Below are 26,261 nucleotides of genomic sequence, written 5' to 3'. Positions count from 1 at the left end.
TGTCCCCACGGCCCCAGTTCTTTCCTCTCTGTATCTGAGACTCGGCCACCACCTGCTGCCCCCAGGGGCCTTAGCCCTGCTGGTCAGTCCAGGAGGGAAGCCCGACGGCCGTGTTAGGAGCTGGTCTCCTGGAGGCTGTCCCCTCCGCTCGGTGGCAAATGCAGAAAGCAGACTCACGCTGGCCCGGGTCTGGGCCTCACAGATGCCCAAGCTCCCTTCGAGCCGGCGCCCCCTCGCTAGTTGGTTGTGGTGGCCTCACTCCTGGTGACCCCCCGCACCAGGCACCTTGCTAAAATCTCTGCCTCACAAAACCTGCGAGTGCCTTCCCCAGCCCACAGAACGATGGCCGGTCTTGTACTGGAGGAGGGCTTTTGGGAGTCCCCCTGCTGCCCTGTCTGTCCAGGCCCCGGGCCCAGAAGGCCCAGCTCACGGGCACCCCGCTGCCCCAAAGGGCCACCGCCCAGGCTACCAGCCCTCTGACTGGACTGTCGCTGGCCCACGGTGGGCAGAGATACTCACTTGAGCCCCACGCAGATGAGGGACCGGAGCTTGACGTCCATTTGTGCGTGTGCGGCGTCGTGGGTCACGTTCACAGACTGCACAGCCTGGGAGGGCCCAGTTGTCAGGGGGCCCCAGCTGCCGACCCAGGACGCCTGCCCCACCCACCACCCCGCTTACCCGGTAGAGCAGCTCCTCCGGGGTCAGGACTTTGCCATCCTCGTCCAACCTGAGGGACGGATCGAAGCTGCCAGTGCTGCCCCAGGAAGCGCGGCTCAGGCTGTGCCCTCCCCCTCCCCCCACGGGGACAGCCAGGAGGACGCGGGCGCGGCGCTGGGGCCTGTTACCTGTACGTCTTACACAGCACCAGGCGCGAATACACCGAGTCAAAGTCCCGCTCCACCTCCCGGCCCGCTGCCTGGGGGTCAAGGTGAGTGTAAGGGACAACGGAAGGGACCGGGTCAAAGCCACAGGGGCCAGCTGAGCGCATACTGCCACCCCGTGAGCTCCTGTGTCAGCTCTACAGGGCCCAGGAGCTCCAGGAAAAGGATGGTGGGGGATGCGGGTCCAGCCACGGACTTACCTCCTCGATAAACAACCATGGGTGGCAGGCGCCCCCAAGCAGGGAGGGCTTCTTCAGCCCATGTTCAAACAGGGCCTTGAGAGCTGGGCAGAGGGTCCCTCGAACGAGGTCCGTGACCCCCTCTGTCACAGTGTCGTCCCCCGCGATGGAGTACTGATGGTGGGGGACAGAGTCTGAGAGGCGCCAGCCACGCCCTCCCCGTCCCCACAGCCCCTGCCACAAGCCAGCAGGGGCCGAGGTCAGGCGGCAGCAGCTCCCAGGGGCAGCCGTGCCTTGTGCCCCCCTTACCTCTTTACTCCGTTCATCCAGGACTTCCACAAACTTGGCTGGAAACCAGCCTGTGGGAGAAGCGGGGCCCTGTGAGGAGCGGGCGGCCGGCGTCCGCACACCCCCCGCCCGGGAAGGGCGTAAGGGCCGTGTGAGGGCAGGCTCGCTGGCTGAGAAAGCCCAGCTCCCGCTGGGGCCAGAGGGCACGGGGAGGGCAGCCAGGGCTCCCGGGTCCCCTGCCCAGCCCGCCCCTCGTCCGGGCGGAGGCCTCACCTCTCAGGCCATTCAGCTCCCCGACCCAGCAGTGCTCGTCCTTCTGAGATATGATCTGCACGGTCGGCCGGCGGAGAAGAGGAAGCAGAGCTTTGGTTGCCCAGGCCCTGCGCCTGCAGCCATGCGGCTGCGCCCTCGGCCGGGCGGGTGGCACTAAAACGGGGACGGGCTGGGACAGCCCAGGGGTGCCTGCTCCCTGCGCCCCACGCACCGTGATGATGTCATTCTTGCGGAAGCCCAGCTCATCGTCGTCGTGTCGCTCGAAGTCCAGCAGGGCCTTGGCCCGGCGCCGGTGGCTGCGTGAGCACGCCACGTAGTTCTCGTGGTCCCGCTGGTGGCTCTCCATGCTGTAGTCCGGGCTCAGCTCCTGCCCAACGGGCAGAAAGGCCTGCTCAAGGGGGGAGGTGCCTCCTCGCCAGGGCTTTGGGGCCTCACAAGGAGGCTGGGGAGCCAGAGCCCCCAAGTTGAGCCCACAACTCACCACACTACAGTTTTTGGGGTCTGTGCACTGGAAATGGCGTGCGACGCGCAGGATGGCTTCCCGGAGGTCAGCTACCAGTTCTGTCTGCTTGATGTTCTTGGCCTTGAGCGCCTCCAGGTCGTCCTCCCCTGGGAGCCCCAGAGAACTATGGCAGCCATGGCCCCCCCAGTCCCCAGGAAGCTGAGGGTCCACGCCCGGGTCTGAGGGCGGACTCCCCCTGGTCTACATCCCCACCCCGCCAGCTGGGGCAGGGAGCGCTGTGAGCCGGGACCCCTGGCAGGGAAGGAGCCACTGAACCCAGCCCGGCACCGGCTGCCACAGCAGTTCTCACCAAAGAGCAGGGAGGTGATGCCAGACTTCCTCCGCTGGGTCCTGCGACGCACGACCTGCAGGCAGGGAGCGGGTCAGTGGCAGCCAGGTGGGGTGGCGGGCGCCCCAGCACGGGAGGAAGCTGAGAGAGCTCCTCCTGGGGCCAGCGTCTCGTGCCAACTCATCTGAAATGGCCTCTGCGGCCGGCTCGGAGCATCGGAAATGCGGTCGGTTCAAAGCCGGGTGTGTCCTACACCCACGCGGGGCAGGTCACAGCGGAGGCGCACAGAGGGCCGGGGCAGCGGGTCCTCGCACAGCTGTGGTCTGACTGGGCCGGGGGCCAGGCCGGGGGTGGGAGCAGCAGAGCAAGGAAGGGCTGGAGGGTTCCCCGCAGCCTCTCTCACTCTGGGCTTCCTCGGGGACCCCCCCCCCGTGGGTGAGGTGGGGACTCCTCCCTCACGGGCCCACCTGCGAGAGGTTGGTGGTGGCACTGGTCCCCAGGAGCTGGCCCTGGTCGGCAATGAGGTAGGCCAGGTGCTTGCGGCGCTGCGTCTCCACAGCCACATCGGTGAGGGAGCCGGCCAGCCGCATGGCCTCCCCCAGCAGCAGCTCGGCGTCGGCCATCTGCGAAGGTATGTCCGACAGCGTGTTGAAGATGGAGGCCGAGTTCTCAGACTGGATCAGCTCCTCCTCCTGGGCCATGCGAGGCAAGTAGGGCAGGGGGCATCACCGCCAAATGCCAGGCCTGCGAGCGGCCCCTGATCACCGTCCTCGGGCACGTGTGACCTCCCCGGGTGATCACGCTGAGCACAAGGAGTCCCGGGCCCCAGGGGACCCCACCCCACCGAGGGCCTCTGAGGAGGGGCCGGTGGCCAGGCCGCACGGTGCTGAAGGCGGAACCCCACGGCAGGCCCCCCAGGGGAGGGGCCCCAGGTGGGACAGGGCCCCAGCAGACCTTGAGCCGCAGCATGCCCAGCGTGGTCTGGAACAGCACCAGGGAGCCCTCGTAGAAAAACAGGTCCCAGAGGCGCAGCAGCAGCTTGATATGCACCACGCTGGCGAAGGCCGTGAGGAACCAGTGCAGCGTGATGAGGGACAGCTCTGCAGATAGAGACCGGAGCCTTTGTGGCTGGAACCAGGGACAGCCAGCATGGCGCAGCCTGAAAGGGGGGGCCTGGGGAGAAGGGGGAGTGTCGCTCCCAAAGAGCAAGTGGCCTCGCCTGCTCCAGGAGGAGGGAGGAGACAGGCCGTCAGGGCACACGGAGAACAGGAGCACCACCAGGACTGCGTGTGCTGCTGATTCAGGGCTTGGCCCCTGTCAGGTGAGCTCCTTCCTCCCAACACAGCTGCCCTGTCCCCTGCTGGGTCCGGAGGCCTCAGACCTGCAGTATCTGAGCCGGAGTCACAGGACCCCCTGACCCCAAAGAAGAGGGTGGGTGCTGGCCCCCTCACCAATGTCATGCTCCTGGAGCAGCTTGTCCAAGCGGGGCAGGTACTGGACGATGAGGTGGCGCAGGACCCGCTGGTCTGTCTGGACGCCCAGCAGAGTGGTGCTGAAGTAGGAGGCAGGGAGCAGGTCCTCGATGATGGCGCACATCATCCAGAAAGCATCCTCCTCCTCTAGGAACAGCAGGAGGCAGGCAGCCACCTGGCCAGGGCAGGGGGACAGGGGGCCTGTACCCAGGTCTCCATGTGAATTAGAAGAGGTGTCCCCCCTCTGGGGGTCACCTCATAGACCCCATGCGCTCCTCAGGGGTGGAACCAACATATCTGGCAGGCCCAGCCCTCCGGGGGGGGTTCCCGCCCCAGCCCCGCCACCCATGCTACTGCCCCTCCTGGGCTGTGCTCACCATGCCCGTGCCCTGGCAGTAGCCGATCTCGGGGTAGAGCCAGGCCAGGGCGCGGAGAACCCTGCGCAGGCGGGGCACCCCGATGCTGCTCACGTTGGCGAAGCAGGCGTTGCTGGGCATGGTGCGGAGCAGGTCCTTCTCAATCTGCCGGCAGCCCACCCCCAACGAGCCCCGTGAGACGCAGCCGCACGCCGGGAGGCCCACACCACCCTCCACGCTGGTGACACCTGAGGCACCCCTGGGAGGGAAGCTGGGGGGCCCCTGTGTGGGACAAACCCCAGGCAGGCTTCTCCCCCAGGAATGAGGATTCCTAATGCTCTGGGTCAAAGTTTACTCTCCTTCCTTCAGGATTAGAGCTCAGCTAGTATGTAGCTGATTCCACCAGATTCACCAGGGGAACTTAGAAAAATAAAATTACACATCCCTGAGCCTCAAGCCAGAGCTACAGAATTTAGAATCTCTGGAATGAGGCCTGGAAATCTGTATTTAAAATCTCCAGGTAACGTGCCCCCCCAGGTTTGGTGATCTTTTTGACAATTGTCCCTGCTGCCTACAGAGGACCCAGGAAGCGCAGTCCTGTTCCAGACACGTGTCTGGGAGTGTAAGGGCTACCACACGGCCGCCTGCTCTCCCGGGCCACCCCTGCCAAGGAGAGACCAACAGGGGCGGCTTCCTGTAACCCCAGGCAGCTCACTGCCCTCCTGCAGGCCCACACACGGTTTCTGACCAGAAGGTGCTTCCTGAAGGGCCCCCGGTGCTGGCCCAGCCTCACCTGTTTGGCAGCAATGGTCTCATCATTGGAGCTGTTCTTCACCACCTCTCGGTAGGACAGCTCAGAATTCCTCTTCTTCTGCAGGGCCCCGGAGAGCCGCATCCACAGCTGCAGGATGTGGACGGAGCTGCCATGAGCTTTTGGTGGGACACCTGAACCCGCCCCCTTTGCGCTGTGGCCCCTCCCTCGCAGCTTCACCTGTGGCCTCATGCTGTGTGGGATGCCGGCCAGCACCAGGGAGCGAAGCTTCTCCGAGCGGGGCAGAGAGACGGCAATCTTGTCCCAGGTGAGATCCCCCACGTCGTGGTTATGGGTGAACTCCAGGTGGGCCTGCCACCGCAGCCGCTGTGGAGGGTCCTCCAACAGAGTCACACCTGGCAGCCTGCTGCAGCTGGGGCTGGCACCGTCTGCCAGGAGAGCCGGGAGACGCAGTGGTGAGCAGGGCCAGGCCGTGGCCTTTAGGGCCGGTGCCCAGATCTCACCACTGAAATCCAGAGCCACATCTGCAACAGCTTCCCTGGCTCCAGCCGCACATCCCGCAGACATACCAACGAGCAAACGCAACCTCTTGAGTTTCTGCCCCAAACCTGCCCCTGCCCAGTCCCTCCCAGGTCCACAGACCCACCTCCACTCTCCAGATACTCAGAAGGCCCTCTGGCTCCCCCTCCACTTGTCCCCCACATTCAGCCCCCAGGCAAGCCCTGCTGGCAGATCTCACCGCTCTTACCACCTCCCACTGCGGCCCTTGACCAAGCCATCAGCTTCCATCGGGGTCACCGCACAGCCTTCTCACTCGCTCGTTTGCACCCCTGCCCCTCAAAGGCATTCACCCAGCAGTAGGAGGGCCCCATCTCAGACACGGGTCAGACCACGTCACTCGGCTCACTCTGACAAGAGGCCTTACAAGGCTCCGTGACCACGTCCTCTCAGCCTGGCTCCTCCGTCCTCATCACCTCCTGCTCTCCTCTTGCTCCCCTGGCTCCAGCTATTCCTCACCAAATCCCCTCCCACCTCAGGGTCTGCCTGGATTACTCCCTCACCCCAGCTGTGCTCACTGCCTCGCTTCCTCCTAGTCTCCATCCAAATGTCTCCCCTTTGAGAGGCCTTCCCCTTCTGTCACCTCGCACACAATCCACCTCCCCTCTTCTCCACAGCTCCAAAATTTTTCATAGCTCTTCTTGCTCCCGGCATAAGTTTGTTTGTTCACTGTCTGGTAATTCCAGAAGGCCAAGACCACTTTCAGGTTTGCTCGAGGCACTAGGGATGCAGCAGTGGAGAGCGGACAACCCGCAGACAGCCCCTGAAATGCTGGCGTCAACACCGACAGAGCTCTTGCGACCACCAGGCAACATCAGGGCACATTAGCCTCACACAGATCCTCCTCCTTATTCACGCGAAAGCCATGTCTTCAGCCTCACCTTTGCAAAACTTCACCTTTAGTGAATTTACATGCAGTAAAATGCACAAATTTTAAGTGTACACTTTGGTGAGTATCAGTAAATAAATGTCTAAATGTCATCCCCATCAAGACAGAGAATATTTCGGGGCACCTGGGTGGCTCAGTTGGTTAAGCGACTGCCTTTGGCTCAGGTCATGATCCTGGAGTCCCGGGATCGAGTCCCGCATCAGGCTCCCTGCTCAGCAGGGAGTCTGCTTCTCCCTCTGACCCTCCCCCCTCTCGTGCTCTCTCTCTCTCATAATCTCTCTCTCTCAAATAAACAAAATCTTAAAAAAAAAAAAAAAGGACAGAGAATATTTCCATTATGCTACAGAGTTCCCTGTGTTCCTCACAGGCCCAGCTTTTTAACTTCCAAGTATCTGCCTGCAAACCAGGGAGCAAGGAAAACTTACATCAGAATTGGAATATGAGTGACCTGAAGAGGACCGGTTTCAGCCCATTAAAATCTTCTAGTCATAGTTACATCCTGGTGACAGGCTGTCCTGGGTTCCGGCAGACAGCTTTCCCAACAGCCCACTTGGAAACCAGCAGGTGTATTTAGAGTAGAAAACAATGGAAATGGCCTAGAGGCCCACTTACAGAAGAGTGGTTATAAAATATTATGATCAATCCCTTATAAAGGCATATTATGCAGCCACTGAAAAATATGCTTTTAAAGAGGTCTTAACTGACAGAAGAAATGCTCATGGTAAATAATGTTAAGAGACATAAGAGCAATATAAAAATATGTAGATAACATGTTAGTTACGAAAAGTACACACACACACACACACACACACACACACAGAGCCAGGAAAGAAACAAACTGAAATGTCAGCAATTATCTTTAGGTTGTGGGATTATGGATTAATTTGTTTTAATCTTTATACTTTTCTGTATTTTTCGACTTCACTACAATAAAATTATTGCTATTACTATCGTATGAAGATCAATAAAATTAACCTAAATTTTAAAAAAATCAGAGGTTTCCATATACTGAGAATTGCCTCTGAGGGTGATACTTTTAGGTCAGTGCAGGAGCAGGTGAAGCCCCCCGAGCCCAGGTCATGGCGGCACCATGGAGAGTTGCTGGCGCTGGAGTCCTCCCCACGGACAGCAGCAGGATTACACACCAGGGGCCCCATCTTACCTTCCTTGTCCACGCGGAAACCAAACTCATCGTAGCAGAACTCTGGTTGTTCCGCTGACTCTTCCTTCTAGAACCAGGATTAGGAAAAGTCAGTTGTGTGGCCACCAGTCTGGGACCACAGATTCTGGAAGATGCCACCCACATTGCTGCCTGCTGAAATTCCACTGGCCTTCAAGACTCAGATCAAAGGCCACCCCTTCCTTGAAGCTTCTGTGGTCATCCCTCAGCCAAAGGGGCCACCACCTTCTTGAACTGGCCCAGCATTTTCCTTGTTCTCCTCAGAGGTCGAAGATAATGAGATCAAGGAAAGAAACAGATTTTATGCATTTCTGTGTCTTCATAATACTGAGCACACAGTGCCGAATACTTTTCCTCCAACCTCATGACTAATTCCCAGAGGATATGGAGCTAAGGTGCCATCTCTGATGGTGGCTTCTGAGCCCAAGTGAACACAGTGGGGTGGCTACCCACCCCCAGGAAGTCTAAAGCAGTGGGTTCCCTTTGGCACCAAAGCCTGGGCACAAAGCTGTACCTGCGTGTACTTGGCCAAGATCTCCTGGGGCCACATGCTCGGAGTCAGGGCTGAGAAGGGGCCACTGGCAGAAGGTATGTGGTTTCCTAAAATCAAGGAGGACCAGGAATAGGAAATTAAGAAAATGCAGAGCATTCAGGGGGCAAAATTCAAGGTGGGACATCCCCACTCCCCCCCACAAAGGGCCTCAGCAGAAAAGGGACTGCACCATTGAAAGTGGAATGGATGGGGGAGGGGAAGAGACCTAAAAATGAGCAACTTTCTGGAGGAAGGAAAAGAAAAACAGCAGCATGTTACAAAACAAAACCAAATTTCATCTCTTTGCTTCTTCCCCCATCCAAGTGTGAGGATTTGCAGGCTGGAGGGAGGGATTCACAGAACCTGGAGATCTGAGCCATGAAAAGTTGTGGTAACCCTGGATTCCCGGTAGGAGGACCTCCTCCTTTCTCGCACTCTTTCCTCAAAGGCCTGTCCTGCTTCCACTCCATTGGATGGGAGGGTGAGACCCTCCCCTCTTTCAGACAGCCTCTCACCCAATTCCAGCCCAGGGCCTGCCTCCCACCTGACATTGTGTGGAGAGGCGGGGCAAGTCTTCTGCAAATCCACACTTAGAAGGCTTCCTAGCCTATTATTTTACAGCTGGAAGGCTCCTCAGGCTTCATCTGGTCCAGAAACATCTGCCCTGGTAGGAGAGCGGAGGGGAAAGTCATTATAATGCAGCCCCTCTCCTGGGAGTAGTGTGATTCTGCTGGCCAAGGGACAGTGAGAAGGAAAAGCCACACTTGAAAGAAATGCCTCCTATTCTGAACATTTCGTCTGGGAGAGGATACATGAAACTCTGAAGAAGCTACAAAACTGATGTAAACAGCTCTGTAGGCCAAGGGGAGTGCCCACTCAGTTCCGTTATTAAAGGAAAGAAGCATACATACAGGCTTCCTGATGCCCTAGGCTCAGGCAAATGCTTCTTTAAAAGGAAAAAAAACGGCCAAACCTCCGTGAATAGGTTTCCCTGAGCTAGAATCTTTGAGGAACCATTTAGCAGAATACAACTTAGCCTCTGAGTCAATACCTTGAATTCACCTCAACACTGACCTTTTCCCCTTCACCAAACCATCCGCTCTACCACATTCTCCACTAGCCTTATAGCTGGGAAACCAGGAGGTCGAAATCTAATCCAGATCTCTCCTGTTGCCACTGAAATTCCTGCCTCCCTCCCTTTTTTTTGTCCTCTCAAAAAATGAGGACTCAACAAAAAGACAAAATGGGGAAAAGATCTGCATAGACATTTCTCCAAAGAGATATAAATGGCCAATGAGCAGGTAAAAAGATTATTCATCAGGGAAATGCAAATTGAAACCTCAGTGAGGTACCATTTCACGCCCACTAAGATGGCCATAATCAAAAAGACAGACTGTAAGTGTGGACAAGGACATGGAGAAAGTAGAACCCTTATATTGCTGGTGGTCTGTGAAATATAAAATGGAGAAGCTGCTGTTGAGAACAGTCTGGTAGTTTGTCAAAAAGGTAAACATGGGAGTTCCCATATGACCCAGTAATTCCACTCCTGTAGTTACTGACCCATGAGGAATGAAAGCATGTCCATCCACCCAGAAACCTATACACAATGTTCACAGCAGCATTATTCATTATAGCCAAAAAGGAGAAACAAGCCAACTGATGAGTGGATATACAAAATGTCTGGACCATCCATACAGTGGAACATTATTCAGCCGTAAACAGGCGCGAAGTACTGATACGTGTGGCTCTATCAATGGACCCTGAGAACATTATGCTCAGTGAAAGAGGCCACTCACAAGAGGGTGAAGACTGTATGATTCCATTTAAGTGAAATGTCCAAAAGAGGCAAATCCATGGGTAGAAAGTAGGCTAGTGGCTGCCAAGGGGGGGGGAGATGGGACTGCAGAGTGACCACTAACACGGTTTCCATTTGGGGGAGATGAAAAATGTTCTAGAATGGGATGGTGGTGATAGTTGCACAACAGTATGAAATACTAAAACCAGTGAACTGCACACTTTAAATAAAAATGGTGAATTTTATAGCATGTGAATTATGGCTATAATTTAAAAAGGAAAAAACCATCATTTGGGGTGTCCTCTAACTCTCTAACTTCTCATTCCTAGTAGATCTAGAAAGAATCTGTTATTACCTGAGCGTCAACAGAAATGCAGTTTCTGGAGCAGTTTCCTCAGCTTTTTCTGAATATTAAGCCTTTCATTTCCAACTATAGAATGAAAGGCTTAGACTCCGTGAAAGAAACAAGAGAAAGCAATAAGGCGATGTGGCTGAAATATTTTAGGACAAGCTGCCTTCCAGTTTTTGAAATCATGTTCCTCCAGGTCCGGACCTAAAGAAACGTCTTCTCCCGCCATTTTTCAGAGGTTGCTGCTGTTCCGACCCACAACAGCGCCTCACCTCCACGCCCTCTGTCACAGAATTCTGGGAGACCAGAGGGTCAGGTGACTGACAAGGAAGCAAAAAAGGAAGATCAAAGGCAGCTTTGGGAAAACATTACCCTATGGACCCTTAACTTGAGCATATGTTCATAGTGGGCATGTAAAAAAAAATCCCCGTTCTCTTTAAAGACATATTTGCAAATTTGGGGGCAAAAGAGTCATCTTGTAGCTCATAAGGGCAACTCATCGGGTCACCAGCCTCCACTCCTGCCTCAGACACAGCCCAACCATGCCATGTTTGGCCTAAATGCCCATCAGGGAGGCCTTGCTGCCCAACTGGGAGAGCTGTTCCCTCCTGCTTCCAGACAAGAACCACTGAGAGCCAGATGGCAGGATCCGCTTCCCTAACAGGTCGGCCATCCTAGGCTTGTCCATTCTGAGTCAGGATAATAATGAAAACAGAATGTCTTCCTGGCACCTCGGTGGCTCAGTCGTTAAGTGTCTGACTCTTGATTTTGGCTCAGGTCATGATGTCACGGTCGTGGGATTGAGCCCTGCATGGGGCTCTGTGCTCAGTGGTAAGTCTGCTTGAGGATTCTCTCCCTCTGCCCCTTCCCCTACTTGCACGCATCCATGCGCTCTCTAATAAATAAATCTTAAAAAAACAAAAACAGAATGTCTTCCTTCAGTATAACAGATATGTAGGGCCAGGTTTGAATGAGAATTTCATGCTGGATGGAGCAATACATATGTTTACATTAAAGGGAATGAACTGGAAGTTTTAAAATCACATCATCATTCAATCCTTATAACACATTTTGAAGTAGATACTTCTATTCATTATACAGAAGAAAATAAGCCTAGAAAAGACCCATGTATAGTTTTCCAAATAGACTCCAACAACGTACCCTCCTACAAAACCATGCTACCTCCCCATCCTGCCTGGTGAACTGATGTCACACAGCCACCAGCTAGATCATCACCAGCGTCCTCATCATTGATGCCACAGAGGTAGTGATTTGGTTGTTTCTTCCGGGGGGACAAAGTGTGAAGGAAGCAGGCGTTGCTGACAGTGGAGGAAATGAGCTGTCTCTGGCAGTGGAGAACTGAGGGGGCCAAGAAGACAATTCTCATCTTAGCTTGCCTCCCACTCATTGATTCACTCAACGAACATTTACAGAGTGCCACCACAATCCAGGCATGGTTCTAAGGGTTGAGATGCAACAGTGAAAAATCAGAAGTCCCAGGTGTTACATTAGAGAATCAGACAATAAGCATAAAAATAGCTGAGTCAGGTCACGATAACTACAGTACTATAAGAAAAATAAAGAAGGTAAAAAGTACAGAGAGTACAGAAGAGAGGGGTTATGTATAATAAAGTGGTCAGGAAAAGCCCTCTGAAGGGAAGGTGGCATCTGAGCAAAGACCAAAACAGAAGGAAGTGAGCAGTCAAGTCATGTGGCTATCTGAGGGAAAAGGGATCCAGGCAGAAGGAATAGCAAGTGCAAAGCCTTTGAGGCAGGAACATACTTGGAAGGCTGGAACAGCAGCAAGGTGGCCAGTGGATTGGGAACCGGGACAGCGAGAGCAAACTCGGGTGGGAGACGCAGCAGGAGTCACGGAGGGCCTGGCCGTTGTGTGCAGACTTTGGATCTTATTCTCAGTGAGGTGGGCATCACAGCAGGGTTCTGAGCAGAGGTGAACCTGAATCTGACTTAGGTTTTAAAAGCTCTCGTGCTGTGCAGAGAAGGCTGCAAGCAGGAGGCTTGCCAGGGACGCCGGGGGGAATGACACTGGCTTTGCTACATGGGACCAGCAAGAAATGGTCAGATTCTGGATATATTTTAAAGAGTCTCTGCAATAATATATCTTTGCCACATCTCCCACCGACTGCTCTGAGTCTCCACGTTCCCAGGAGGAGCCAGATATGATATTGCTAAGCTGGGCAGGCAGGTTTTTCCTGCCTCTGGTCGCTATGGAAACCTTCCTGAAAGCAGCCATCTGGAAGCCGGTAAAGGCAGCTAAGGAGTGGCCACGTCACCAGCTGCCCTGCTGCTGTCACAGGGGTACTGGGAGGCAAACTTCTGAAAACCAGGATCAACACAAGCAGCTCTGAGGTGCTACAGAAGGAATTTTTTAAATGAAATTTACATGCTTAAAGGTATCTTTTTACTCTGTCTCCGGTATATTTCTCCCTCGTCTGCCAATCTTACGATTTCTTGTAAGACAAATTTTGTTCACAAAGCAGATTGTCAGATGTCGCTGTAAATCTGTATGTTTTGGGAAGGGGGGTGCTCGCTCTTGATATAGATCAGGGAGATTTTATCCTCCATCCACCCTCGACCTCCTATTCTGATTTTCTTGACAATACTGCAGGTTTGTCACAAGTATTCCAAAAGGGCTGAATCCTAAAGACTGTTTTTCTCTGTGAGAAAATGACAGGACACAGAAAACTATTGATAACAACTAACTGGGAGCAAGAAGTACAAAGCCAGGGAAGTCCCAAGAAAAGCTGCAGTAAGATGACAATGGAGCTACTATAAATACTTTAAAAATTAAAATCTTGGGGCATGTGGTTGGCTCCGTCGGTTAAGTGTCCAATTCTTGATCTCAGCTCAGGTCTTGATCTCAGGGTTGTGAGTTCAAGCCCAACTGGCTGGGCATGGAGCCTACTTAAAAAAAAAAAAATTACAATCTTAAAGACCTAAATATGAAATCTGAAACCATAAAACTCCTAGAAGAAAACATAGGCAGTAATTTCTTTGAAATTGCCCTTAGCAACATTTTTGTAGATAGGTCCTCTGAGGCAAGAGAAACAAAAGCAAAAATAGAACTATTGGGACTATACAAAATAAAAAGCCTCTGCATGAGGTAAGAAACCATCAAAACGAAAAGACAACCTACTGAATGGGAGCAGACATCTGCAAATGATATATCCAATAGAGGGTTAGTATCCAAAATATATAAAGAACTTACACAACTCAACACCAAAAAAACCCAAATAATTTGATTAAGAAATGGGCAGAGGACCTGAACAGTTTTTCAAAGATGACATACAAATGGCCAACAAACAAAAAGATGCTCCACATCACTCATCATCAGGGAAATGCAAATCAAAACCACAATGAGGTATCACCTTACATCTGTCCGAATGGGCAGAATCAAAAGACAAGAAAAACAAGTGTTGGCGAGGATGTGGAGAAAAAGAAATCCTTGTGCAGTGTTGGTATGAACGCAAACTGGTATAGTCACCACGGAAAACAGTATGGAAGTTCCTCAAGTTAAAAATAGAAATACTATATGATCCACTAATCACACTACTGGGTATTTATCCATAAAAAACAAAAAATCTCATTTGAAAAGATATATGCACCCCGATATTTACTGCATTATTTACAATAGCCAAGATAGGGAAGCAACCCAGCTGTCCATTGATAGATGAATGGATAAAGACAACGTGCTGTTCACCCACAGACACATGCAGGTGCATGTGCGCGTGCGCGCGCGCACACACACACACACGCACACACACATACACAAACACAAATGGAATACTACTCAGCCATAAAAAGGATGAGATCTTGCCACTTGTGACAGCATGGATGAACCTAGAGGGTATTATGCTAAATGAAACTAGAGAAAGACAAATATAACATGATTTCACTTTTATGTGGACTCCAAAAAATAAAACAAACAAAAAAACAGAAAGCAAAAACAGACCCATAAATACGGAGAACAAATTAATGGTTGCCAGAGGTGAGGAGGGTGAGGGGGTGGGCAAAATGGGGGAAGAGCACTGGGAGATACCGGCTTCCAGCTATGGAATGAATAAGTCATGGGAATAAAAAGTACAGCATGAGGAATATAATTAATGGTATTGCAATAGCTTTGTGTGAGGACAGATGGTAGCTACACTTGTGGTGACAGACTTGTCAAATCACTATGTTATACACTTGAAACCAATATAACATCGTGTGGAACTATACTTCAATTAAAAAAAGCTTCACAACCACTCTTCCCTCTGATGACCCCTTTCTCCCAAGCTCCAGACTAGTATTTCCAGTTATTTCCTATGGTCAACATTATCTTTCTGAAATGCAAACTTGATCCCTGATCTCCTGCTTATTAACTCATGCCCAGAATAAGGGCCATATTCTCTAACAATACAAGGTCCTATATGACCTGGTTCTACCCCTCTCTCATCATCCCCACCTGTACCTTACTCTACAGTGATGCTGGCCTATCCTATCAGCTGCCCAAATGTCTCCATTCTTTAGTCTCTAGTGGTCTTCTCCTTATCTGTCAGGTAGACTCGTATTCATGCTGACTCAAATGAAACAACACCTTGTCATAGAAAGGAGCCTTCTACAGTAGCCTGCCTCCAATATGGCCCCAAATGTTTCTACCTCCTGGTATTCACACCCTTGTGTAGGCCCTCTCCACACTGAGCCACAGCTAACCTCTGTGATCAATTATGGCAGCAGTGACCGTGTGTAACTTTCAAGGACAGGCCATAAATGGCATTGCAGCTTCCACCTTGGTCTCCTGAATCACTTGCTCTGGGGGAAAGTCAGCTGCCATGCTGTAAGGACACTCAAGGAGCCCCATGGAGAGACACCAACTTTGCAAGCCACTTCAGTGAACCACCTCGGAAGTAGATCCCCTAGTCCCTAGCCTTCAGATGACTGCACGCCCAGCCAACATCCTAACAGCAATGTCATGAGAGACTCTCTTCTCTCATGAGCCAGAATCTCCCTACTGAGATGCTCCTGAATTTCTGACCCATAGAAACTAATAAGAGATAATAAATTATTATTTCTGCATTAAGCCACTAAGTTTTAGGGTGATTTGTTATGCATCAAAGATAGCTAATACACCTTTGTGACTCTTCTCTGCCTTGAGTTGAGGTTCTCTCCCTATGCTCCTATAAAGCCTTGTGAATAAGTCCATCACAGCACTTACCTCATAGCATTTTTATCCCTTTTTCTTTTTTGGCCAACTGACTCCACAAGACTAGACTGCATCTTGTTTCCCTCTGCATCCCTGGCACTCAGAAGTCTCTTAATAAGCATTTATTAGATAAGGTAGACAAATGAATGAACATCAGCAAATAAAAAAAAAAAGTAAATGTCACATTTCACACCACGGTAATAATTATTTATCCCATATTCTCCCTTTTTCTGGGTGTCTGGAAAACAGCAACCTCCCTACCACACTGACCCCACAGTTTTTGAGACTGCTTCCTTTACTCACTCTTTCTGACTACACAATTCTGGGAAGCTGTTTACATTTACATGACTTCATCTCTCTGAGCCTAGTCGATTGGTTCTGGGTGAACACAGACCTGAACTGGACCAATCATTAACACTCAATAGCCACTGCCAAACATGGTGAGACCAGGCATGAGCACTTTTCCCAAAATGGCCTAATGGAGTCCCTTCTTAGAGGTATTGAATTTGAGACCCAGAGACCCACAGAGGTCAGCCCTTTTGATGATGGAAGCATTCATATATATACAAACACATATGAACATATATTATATATATATATATATATGTATAATTATATGTATATAAACTATAAACATACATAAAACTTTTTTATTGTTATGTTAATCCCCATACATTACATCATTAGTTTTACATATAGTGTTCCATGATTCATTGTTTGTGCATAACACCCAGTGCTCCATGCAGAACGTGCCCTCCTCAATACCCATCACCAGGCTAACCCATCCTCCCAACCCCCTCCCCTCTAGAACCCTCAGTTTGTTTTTCAGAGTCCATCGTCTCTCATGGTTCTTCTCCCCCTCCGATTTCGCCCCCTTCATTCTTCCCCTCCTGCTACATTCTTCTTCTTTTTTTCTTTCTTAACATATATTGCATTATTTGTTTCAGAGGTACAGATCTGAGATTCAACAGTCTTGCACAATTCACAGCACTTACCAGAGCACATACCCTCCCCAGTGTCCATCACCCAGTCACCCCATCCCTCCCACCCCCCCGTAAAGCTGTTTTTTAAAATGGAATACTTGGGATGCGTGACTGGCGTAGTTGGTAGAGCATGTGGCTCTTGATCTTGGGGTCGTGAGTTCAAGCCCCATATTGGGCATGCAGCCTATTTAAAAATAAATAAAATAAAATACTCAGTGCTGGTAAAAACTAGTTTTGTGATAGAAAATTAGTTCACTCATGAATTGCTTATTCTCCTGGAAACTTAAGGAAATAATGCAATAGAAGCAAAAAGGTATGTGCATGAAAATGTTTACTTCAGCATGAAGTAAATATGAAAATACATGAGGGGTGCCTGGGTGGCTCAGTCGTTAAGCGTCTGCCTTCTGCTCAGGTCATGATCCTGAGGTCCTGGGATCGAGCCCCGCATCGGGCTCCCTGCTCAGCAGGAAGCCTGCTTCTCCCTCTCCCACTCCCCCTGCTTGTGTTCCCTCTCTCGCTGTCTCTCTCTCTGTCAAAATAAATAAAATCTTAAAAAAAAAAAAGAAAATACATGAAAACTGCAAAAACATGAAAATAATTTAAATGTCAAACATAGGGGAATTAATCGAATTTTGGGATAGTGACACAATAAAATGTGAGTCAATCATTTCATATTCCAACTAAGGACTCCCACGCCTGGCCAAGATGGAGTTACAAGGGCTGGGTTTACTTTCCCAACTTGAACAACTACAACAGAAAAATACATAAAACAATGGTTTTCAAACACTAGAAGACAGGCAGCACAGGACAGTGAACCCTGAGAGAGAGAAAATGAATGAGGTGAACCCTATGATCACCCCAGTTCCCACCTGGAGAGAGTCTGCAGGCTGGCCCAGGAGACAGAGTGGAGAGCTAGAGGCGGCCAGAGTAGAACAGAAATAGAGAAGGGAAGCTTGCACAGAGAACTTCAGAAATTTGCAGAGGGTAACCCCAATCTTTATCTGAATACTGGTCAGAGCATGTGTGTGAGGAATATACCCAAGGTTGGGGAAAGAAAAACCTGAAAGGAACATGAGGAATACCTGAAGCTCCCCCCAACTGTGTCATCGTAATACATTCCCCCTTTTATATATCATGGAATGCAATTTGCTAAAATTGGGTTAAGAATTTCTGCATCTGGGGCGCCTGGGTGGCTCAGTCATTAAGCATCTGCCTTCAGCTCAGGTCATGATCCCGGGGTCCTGGGATCGAGCCCCGCATCGGGCTCCCTGCTCATTGGGAAGTCTGCTTCTCCCTCTCCCACTCCCCCTGCTTGTGTTCCCTCTCTCGCTGTGTCTCTGTCAAATAAATATAATCTTAAAAAAAAAATTTCTCCGTCTATGTATGAAGGACATATGTCCAAGTTTTATTTCCTAGTAATGCCTTTTTTTGGTTTTGGTATCAGGACAATGTTTGCTTTACAGAATGGTATTACTTCTTTCTTAAATGTTAAATAAAAATCACCAATGAAGCCTTCTGTGCCTGGAGTTTTCTTTGTGGAAAGGTTTCCAAGTATAATTTATTTAACAGAGTTAAGGCGATTCTGATGGTCTTTTTCTTCTTGAGTGAGCTTTGGTGTTTTGTGCACTTTCAAGGAATTTGTCCATTACCTAAGTTGTTGAATTTATTGCTGAATTTAATGCAAAGTATGCAAAGAACAAAAAAAATCATAGGTAACAAAGATAACTACAGAAATCAGTTAAATGGAAACAAATATAGAGGAAAAACCAATGAAACCAAAATCTGCTCCTTTGAGAAGATCAATAAAATCAATAAACCTCTGACAGAGTGAACCAGAAAAAAAGTGAGAAGACACAGATTATCAAAATCAGGAATGAAAGAGGATATATCACTACAGATCCTAGAAGCAGTAAAAGGATAATAAAAGAATATTATGAACATTTTATGCCAATAAGTTCCGCAATGCATAAAAAGAACAATACCATCATGACCAAGTGGCATTTATCTTGAGAATGCAAGACTTGTTCAATATTTAAAAATCAATCAATGCAATTAAGCATATCAACAGACTAAAGAAGAAAAAGTATATGACTATCTCAACAGATGCAGAAAAAGTATTTGATAAAAGGCAACATTCATTCAGGATAAAAACTCTCAACAAACTAGAAAAAGAAGGAAACTTCCTTCACTTAATAAAGGATATCTACAAAAATCTTAACAGTTAACATCTTAATGGTGAAAGGAGTGCCTTTCAAGGGTGGCTTAGTTGGTTAAGAGTCCAACTCTTGATATCTGCTCAGGTCATGATCTCAGAGCTGTGGGACAGAGCCCCGTGTCGGGCTCAGCAGTCGGCATGGAGTCTGCTTGAGATCTTCTCTCTCCCTCTGCCTCTGCCCCTCCCCCTGCTTGCACATGCATGCGTGCTCTCTCTCTCAATAAATAAAATCTTTAAAAAAAAAATCTTAAGGATGAAAGACTGAATGCTTTGCCCCTAAGACTGGGAACAAGGAAAGGATGCAATATATTTTCAATCAAAATCCCAGAAGGATTTCTGGAGAAACTGACAAGCTGATTCCAAAATTTAAATGAATGAGCAAAAGAATTAGACTACTCAAAATAATTTTGAAAAAGCAGAAAGCTGGAGAACTCACACTACCTGATTTCAGTATTTACTATAAAGCTACAGTACAGTGTGGCACTGGCAAAATGACAGACATACAGAACAATGGAAGAGAATAAGCAATTCAGAAATAGACCCATACATATTGCCAATTAATGTTATGGGTTGAATTGTGTTCCTAAAAGAAGGTATGTTGATGTCCTAACCCCCAATACCTCAGAGTGTGACCTATTTAGAAAGTGGGTCTTTGTAATTTAACCAACTTAAGATGACATCATTAAGGTGAGCCCTAGTTCAAGGACTACTGTCCTTGTAAAAAAGGGGAAATTTGGACATAGACATACACAGAGGGAAGACAATGAGAAGAGATACAGGGAGAACACCATGTGAAGCAGAGACAGGAACTACGCTGTAACAAGCCAAGGAAGCTGGAAGAGGCAAAGAAAGATCCTTCCTCTACAGGTTTCAGAGTGAGCAAGGCCCTGATGACACCCTGATTTCAGACTTCTGGCCTCTAAAACTGTGAGATAATATTATTGTCATTCTGAATCACCCGGATTGTGATACTCTTATTATGGCAGCCCTAGAAATGATTACAATTAATTTTCAGCAAAAATATAAAGATAATACAATGGAGGAAGGATAGTCTTTTCAACAAATGGTCCTAGAAAAATTGGATAGCCATTTGCAAAAAAAATTAACCTTAATCCATACCTCACACCACATACAAAAAAATTAACTCAAAATGGATCACAGGCCTAAATGTAAAACCTAACACTAAAACTTCTACTTTTTTAAAAAAAATTTATTTATTTATTTATTTATTTATTTATTTATTTATTTATTTATTTTAGAGACAGAGAGACAGAGAGAGAGCACAGGGTGGAGGGGCAGACAGGGTCTCAAGCCGACTCTGCACTGAGCATAGAGCCCAATGCGGGGCTTGATCTCACCACCATGAGATCATGACCTGAGCTGAAACCAAGAGTCAGACGCTCAACCAACTGTGCCACCCAGGTACCCCTATTTGTTTTCTAAGTAAGCTCTAAGCCCAATGTAGGGCTCAAACTCATGACCCTGAGATGAGGAGTTGCATACTCTATCGACTGAGCCAGCCAGATGCCCTGAACACTAAAACTTCTAGAAGAAAATATAGGAAAAAATGTTTGTGACCTTTGTTAGGCAAAGATTACTTAGATTTTAAACTAAAAGCATGATATATAAATGAAGAAAAAGATAAATTGGACTTTATCAAATCAAAGCCACAGATGGTAAATATTTTCAAATCACATATCTGATAAGGGACATGTATCCAGAATATTAGGAATTCTCAAAACTAAGTAAGCAAAAAAAAAAAAAAAAAAAAAAAAAACAATTTAAAAAGGGAGGGGCAAAGATTCAAACAAACATTTTCAGGGGTGCTTGGCTGGCTCTGTAGGAACAGCGTGAGACTCTTGATCTCCAGGTTGTGAGTTTGAGCCCCACAATGGGTGTAGAGATCATTTAAATGAATAGATAAAAAGAAAAATTTTCAAATTAGATATACAGACGACAAGTGTGCAGAAAAATACTCAACATCATTAGTCACTAGGGAAATGCAAATTAAAACCACAATGAGATATTACCACACACATATTAAATTGTTAAAATAAAAAACCATGGGCGCCTGGGTGGCTCAGTTGGTTAAGCGACTGCCTTCGGCTCAGGTCATGATCCTGGAGTCCCTGGATCGGGTCCCGCATCGGGCTCCCTGCTCAGCGGGGGGTCTGCTTCTCCCTCTAACCCTCCCCCCTCTCATGTACTCTCTCTCTCTCTCATTTTCGCTCTCTCAAATAAATAAATAAATCTTTAAAAAAAAAAAAAAAACACGACCACGAACAAAACCTAACAATATCAAGTGCTGATGAGGATGCAGAGCAACTAGAACTCTCACATTGCTGGTGGGAATGCAAAATGGTACAGCAATTTTGGAAGAGTTTGGAAGTTTCTTATAAAGCTAAACATAACTTATATAACCCCAAAATCTTACTCCTAGGTATATTTATTTAAGTGAAATGAAAACTTTAGCTTACCCCAAAAATCTGTGTATAAATGTTTACAGCAGCTTTATCCATAATTGCCAAAATCTGAAAACAACCCAAATGTCCTTTAACTGATAAATAAAGAACTGTGATACATCCATATAATGGATTACTAATCAGTAAAAAACAAAAACCAAACCCAAAGAAACAAATACTGACACACTCAACAACACAGATCATTTTCAAATGTATTATGCTAAAGAAAAGAAGTCAGATTGAAAAGGATACATACTGCAGGATTCCATCTTTAGGACACCCTGGAAAAAGCAAACTATAGGTACAGAAAACAGACCAGTAGTTTCTACAGGATGGGGGTAGGAGGAAGAGTTAACTACTTAGCTATACAAGGTAATTTTGGGAGCTGAGAGAACTGTTCTATATGTTGACTGTTGGTAATATATATTTGTCAGAGCTTGCAGAACTGTACACTAAAGGAGTGAATTTTATCATATGTAAATTATACCTTAATAACATAAAAGAAGAGAAGAAACATTATGCTTAATGAAAGAAACCAGACACAAGAGTATAAAAATTCCAATTGTGGGGACTAAAGAAATATGTATACTATTTATTATCTAACATTAAGTGAAAACATTATAATGCCGCATGCACACCCAGAAATGTGTAAATCCTTCAGTCACTCACTCCCCAAATATTTCTCCAACACATATTATGTGCTAAGGCAACAATGATTTACAATCTAGAGGGGGAAATCAAACAGAAAACAAACAGACGGACAAATGAGAATTCCCAAGTGTGGGAGGTTCTCTGAATAATACAAAAGGCTGATGTGATATAGAATCCAGCGAAGGAATCTCTGAAGTACTATTTGGGTTGATACCTGAAGGGCAGAAACCAGCCTTGCAAAGATCTAGCAGTGGAGAGTCATGGACAGAGAGAATGACAAATCCAAACGCTCTGCTCTGATGTGGGTAAGACCTTGGAGGAACAGAAAGGAGCAGCACTTGGTATGTGAGAGTTCTAGTTGCTCTGCATCCTCATCAGCACTTGATATACACTGCTTCAGTGTAACTGAAACACAATGAACAAGAGGGGCAATGGTAAGAGGAAATGGGAAAGGTAGAAGCACCCAGATCACTAAGCGACTGTAGGTCGCGGTAAAGGATTTAGATTTTAAGGACAATGGGAATCCACAAAGGGCCCCAGATGTGCTGTTGTGTGGCAAATGGCCTGTAGAGAGACAAGCATAGGTGCAGGGAGACAAGTGAGAAAGGGCAAGATCCAGGAAACAGACGATGGTAGTGATGAGAGTGGAGGCAGAGATGAAGAGAAGTGAATGGATTCAGGACAGAATCAGGGGAAGAACCAACAAGCCTCGCTACTGGGCGGGATGTGACGAACAAAGAAAGGGAGCAAGCAAAAGTGAGGCCTAGGTTTCTGGTCTGAATCCTGGGATTATGAGGATGCCATTTACTTATACGGAGGAGAGAGGAAAAGAAACAGGTTTGAGAGAAGAAGGGATTACAAGTTGAGGGATAATGTAAATGTTTCTTAGATATCCAATTGGAGACAATAAGTAGGTAACTGGATATAAAAGTATACATCTCCAGGGAACTATCAGAAGCAAAGAGATAAATCTGGGAGTCTTTCATTCATCTATCCAACCAACAAATTTTTTTGAGCAACTACTATGTGCCAGACACTGTTCCATGTGCTAGGGAGTAAACAAGTGCTAGCATGTAAAACAAGACAGACAAAATTCTTGCTTCTCTGAACCTGCAGTTTTCTCATCTGTAAAAGGGGATGACAAATGAGAAAAAGTAAATAAATACTTATCACAATACCTGGCACATAGCATACGCTTACTAAATGCCAGGTTTTAATATTGGTGACAGAAAACAGACAATAAATAAATAAATGAATAAGGCAATTTCAGAGTAATAATATATACTATGAAAAAAATAACACAAACTAATAGGTTTCAGAGTGACACATATAGGGGCAGAAGGGCTACTTTTGATGGGTGGTCAGAGAAGGCCTGAGGAAATGACATTTCATCTGACACCACAGAGATAAGGAACCAGCTCTGCAGAGACCCAGAAGGGACAGCCCAAGCAGAAGAAATGGCTTGTGCAAGGGTCTTAAAGAACAACAAGAGTTTATTACACTGGAGAAGTAACAGGCCAGTGTGTCGGAGGCAGAGTGATGAGGGGAACAGAGCAGACAGCACTGGAGAGGCAGGCGGGAACTAGCCTACAGGGGGCCTACTACCCATGGCAAAAATGCTAGATTTTATTTTAATGGGAAGCAACTGGAGAGCTCTGAGCAGGGGCATGACATGGTCTGACTTAGGTTTCAAAGAAATCACATTGGTTGCTTTGTGAAGAATGAACTACAGACGGGTTAAGGATGGAAGCTATTATAGTTGTCCAGGTGAGAGACAGTATCTCCGACTAAAGTAGTTGAAGTGGTGACAAGTAAGTAGATTCTGGATATAATCTGGAGGTGCAGAGGTAGATAACAGAAATAAAGAAGAAAGAAAGAAATCAATGATGACTTCTGGGTTTTGTGTAGGTCCTAGTAACGAAGATGAGGGAAGACTCAGGGGAGAGCAAGTTTCAGGGTTAGGAATCAAGAGATCTGCTTTGGTCATGCTAAGTCAGGATGCCCATTAGACCTCTAAGTGGAAATGTCAAGTAAACAACTGTATATAGGAATATAAAGTTCACAGAAGTCAGAACTACATCTGGGAATCATTAGGACTAGATGTCACGGCCAAGGAGAGAGTGCAGAATAGGGAGCCTAGAACCAAACCTTGGAACATTCCAATACTTAGAGGTTAGGCAGGAAAGGGAACAGGAAATAAAATTTGAGGGGTGGCCAGTGTAGTAGAAGGAACACTAGTAGTGTGTAGTGCTGTAGAAATCAAGAGGAGAAGAGATCATCAGTGCCATGTACCACCTAGAGGTCAAGTGGTATGAGGACAGAGAATGGGTTGCTGGTTCTGCAAGCTGGAGGTTTTTGGTAATCTTGACAAGACTTTTAAGTTTTACTGGTGAAGGTGAAAGTCCAATTTGAGTGAGTTGTAGAGAGAACAGAAAAGTAGAGTCATCAGCATCAAGATAGTACATGATTTCCCCCATTTAAAATACAATACCTACATGTTGAAGGTACTATAAATATGAGTATTGCTGGGTTAGGTGGTAGGAGTATGGGGCTTATTGGTCTCGATTTTTAATGTTTTCTTTTTTGAAAAAATACAGAGGTATTGCTTAAAAATAATTATATCACCTAAAAACTTGTACTGGAATATTCAAAGCCACATTATTTATAACAACCCAAAGTGGAAATAATCCAAATGTCCATCAATGGATGCATGGATAAACAAAGTGGATATATCCATGTAATGGAATATTACTCAGCCATAAAAAGAAATGAAGTACTGATACAGACTACAACATGAAACTTGAAAACATGCTCAGTGAAAGAATCCAGTCACCAGTCACAAAAGACCATGTACTGTATGTTTCCATTTCTATGAAATGCCCAGTATGGGCAAATCCATAGAGATAGGAAGTAGATTAGTGGTTGCCAGGGGCTGGAGGGAGGGGGAAATGGGGAGTGACTGCTAATGGCTGTGGGTTTTCTTTTGGGGATGATGAAAATATTCTGGAATTAGACAACAGTGATAGTTGCACGTCACAGTGAATATACTAAAAACCTCTGAATTGGAAAGTTTAAAAGGGTGACTTTTAGGGCACCTGGCTGGCTCAGGAGGTGAAGTGACTCTTGGTCTCAGGGTTGTGAGTTTGAGCCCCATGCTGCATGTAGAAATTACTAAAATCTAAAAAACTAAAATCTTTTGGGGTGCCTGGGTGGCTCAGTCATTAAGCGTCTGCCTTCGGCTCAGGTCATGATCCCAGGGTCCTGGGATCGAGCCCCACATTGGGCTCTCTGCTCGGCAGGAAGCCTGCTTCTCCCTCTCCCACTCCCCCTGCTTGTGTTCCCTCTCTCTGTCAAATAAATAAATAAAATCTTTAAAAAAAAAAACCTAAAATCTTTTTTAAAAAGTGATTTTTAGGGGCGCCTGGGTGGCTCAGTTGGTTAAGCGACTGCCTTCGGCTCAGGTCATGATCCTGGAGTCCCGGGATCGAGTCCCGCATCAGGCTCCCTGCTCAGCAGTGAGTCTGCTTCTCCCTCTGACCCTTCCCCCCTCGTGCTCTCTCTCTCTCATTCTCGCTCTCTCAAATAAATAAAATCTTTAAAAAAAAAACTATTAAAAAAAGTGATTATTATGTGCATGAATTATATCTTAATTTTAAAAATTACCGTTTCGTATAGTGGAACCCTGAGTACTAAGGAAGTGTCCTCCACGAGCTCTGAGGTCCACAAATGGAGCCCTGAACTGAGAGCAGCTATGCAGCTTCTCTAAATCTTGCCTTCCTCTTCCTCCAACAGAAATACTACTTATTACCTCAAATTATCCATCTATGCAGGGATTTAATGTTTACACAAAACCATAAAAAGCAAAAGTGAAAAAAAGGTGCAAACTATTAGAAATAGCTTATCTATAACTGTGAAAAGGATCCCTTTCTCTCTCATTTGTAACTAACACTTTACTAACACTGCTCAGCATGAATTTGACATCTTAGCATCTTAGCAACCTGCGAAGTTAGGACTCCCTAAATTGCTAAAAGGTAAAAAATCTGTCATCTTTCAAGTTACTGTAGCAAGTTTCCCCCCAATAATCTAAGTAATCACTGGAAAAACAACTGACAATATTCTAAAATTCAGATTTCCAAGGCACCAGGTTTTTGTTGTTGTTTTGAAGGCTAAACCAAATCCCCAGGTGTCTGACCTCACTTGGGGCTGCCTAGCTTTCTATTACATTCAAGGGCAACACTTTCCAAAGGCAAAGCCACTGAAAGCAGTTTAAAGGAAAAAAGATGCTTATAAACCAGGGGACTAGAAAAGTACAGCAATTTGCAGGATAGGCTGTAAAGGAAAAATGCTATTTCCGCATCCAAAACTTTTACAGAGATATTTCCCTATCGCCTGAATTTTCTCCACAGTTCAGGCACAACCTGAGCTGGGGTCA

At 47.4% G+C, this 26,261-nt stretch overlaps 1 protein-coding gene across 4 annotated transcripts in view; it reads right to left on the bottom strand.

Moving 5' to 3' along the window:
- Nucleotides 1–26,261, bottom strand: part of SGSM3 (small G protein signaling modulator 3) — a 47,286-nt gene that overhangs the window by 1,190 nt on the left and 19,835 nt on the right. The window contains exons 2-19 of one of the 4 annotated variants that reach the window (XM_032416722.1): nucleotides 8,716–8,835; nucleotides 8,154–8,239; nucleotides 7,622–7,688; nucleotides 5,232–5,440; nucleotides 5,034–5,141; nucleotides 4,262–4,405; nucleotides 3,864–4,059; nucleotides 3,367–3,512; nucleotides 2,880–3,104; nucleotides 2,434–2,488; nucleotides 2,103–2,230; nucleotides 1,833–1,988; nucleotides 1,622–1,676; nucleotides 1,370–1,419; nucleotides 1,082–1,234; nucleotides 846–916; nucleotides 679–727; nucleotides 520–605 (exon numbers count right to left, since the gene is read on the bottom strand). In XM_032416722.1, coding sequence (XP_032272613.1) covers nucleotides 520–605; nucleotides 679–727; nucleotides 846–916; nucleotides 1,082–1,234; nucleotides 1,370–1,419; nucleotides 1,622–1,676; nucleotides 1,833–1,988; nucleotides 2,103–2,230; nucleotides 2,434–2,488; nucleotides 2,880–3,104; nucleotides 3,367–3,512; nucleotides 3,864–4,059; nucleotides 4,262–4,405; nucleotides 5,034–5,141; nucleotides 5,232–5,440; nucleotides 7,622–7,688; nucleotides 8,154–8,239; nucleotides 8,716–8,722 — 1,991 coding nt within the window. In that variant the 5' untranslated portion in view covers nucleotides 8,723–8,835. Of the gene's footprint in view, nucleotides 1–519; nucleotides 606–678; nucleotides 728–845; nucleotides 917–1,081; nucleotides 1,235–1,369; nucleotides 1,420–1,621; nucleotides 1,677–1,832; nucleotides 2,231–2,433; nucleotides 2,489–2,879; nucleotides 3,105–3,366; nucleotides 3,513–3,863; nucleotides 4,060–4,261; nucleotides 4,406–5,033; nucleotides 5,142–5,231; nucleotides 5,441–7,621; nucleotides 7,689–8,153; nucleotides 8,240–8,715; nucleotides 8,836–26,261 lie in introns of all 4 variants that reach the window. The other 3 variants (XM_032416723.1, XM_032416720.1, XM_032416721.1) reach the window with 3 other exon arrangements.

This window comes from Phoca vitulina, unplaced genomic scaffold, assembly GCF_004348235.1.
Source record: "Phoca vitulina isolate PV1807 unplaced genomic scaffold, GSC_HSeal_1.0 scaffold19, whole genome shotgun sequence".
Classification (NCBI taxonomy): domain Eukaryota; kingdom Metazoa; phylum Chordata; class Mammalia; order Carnivora; family Phocidae; genus Phoca; species Phoca vitulina.
Note: the sequence above shows the minus strand (reverse complement) of the source record. Positions and strands in the feature narration are given on the sequence as shown.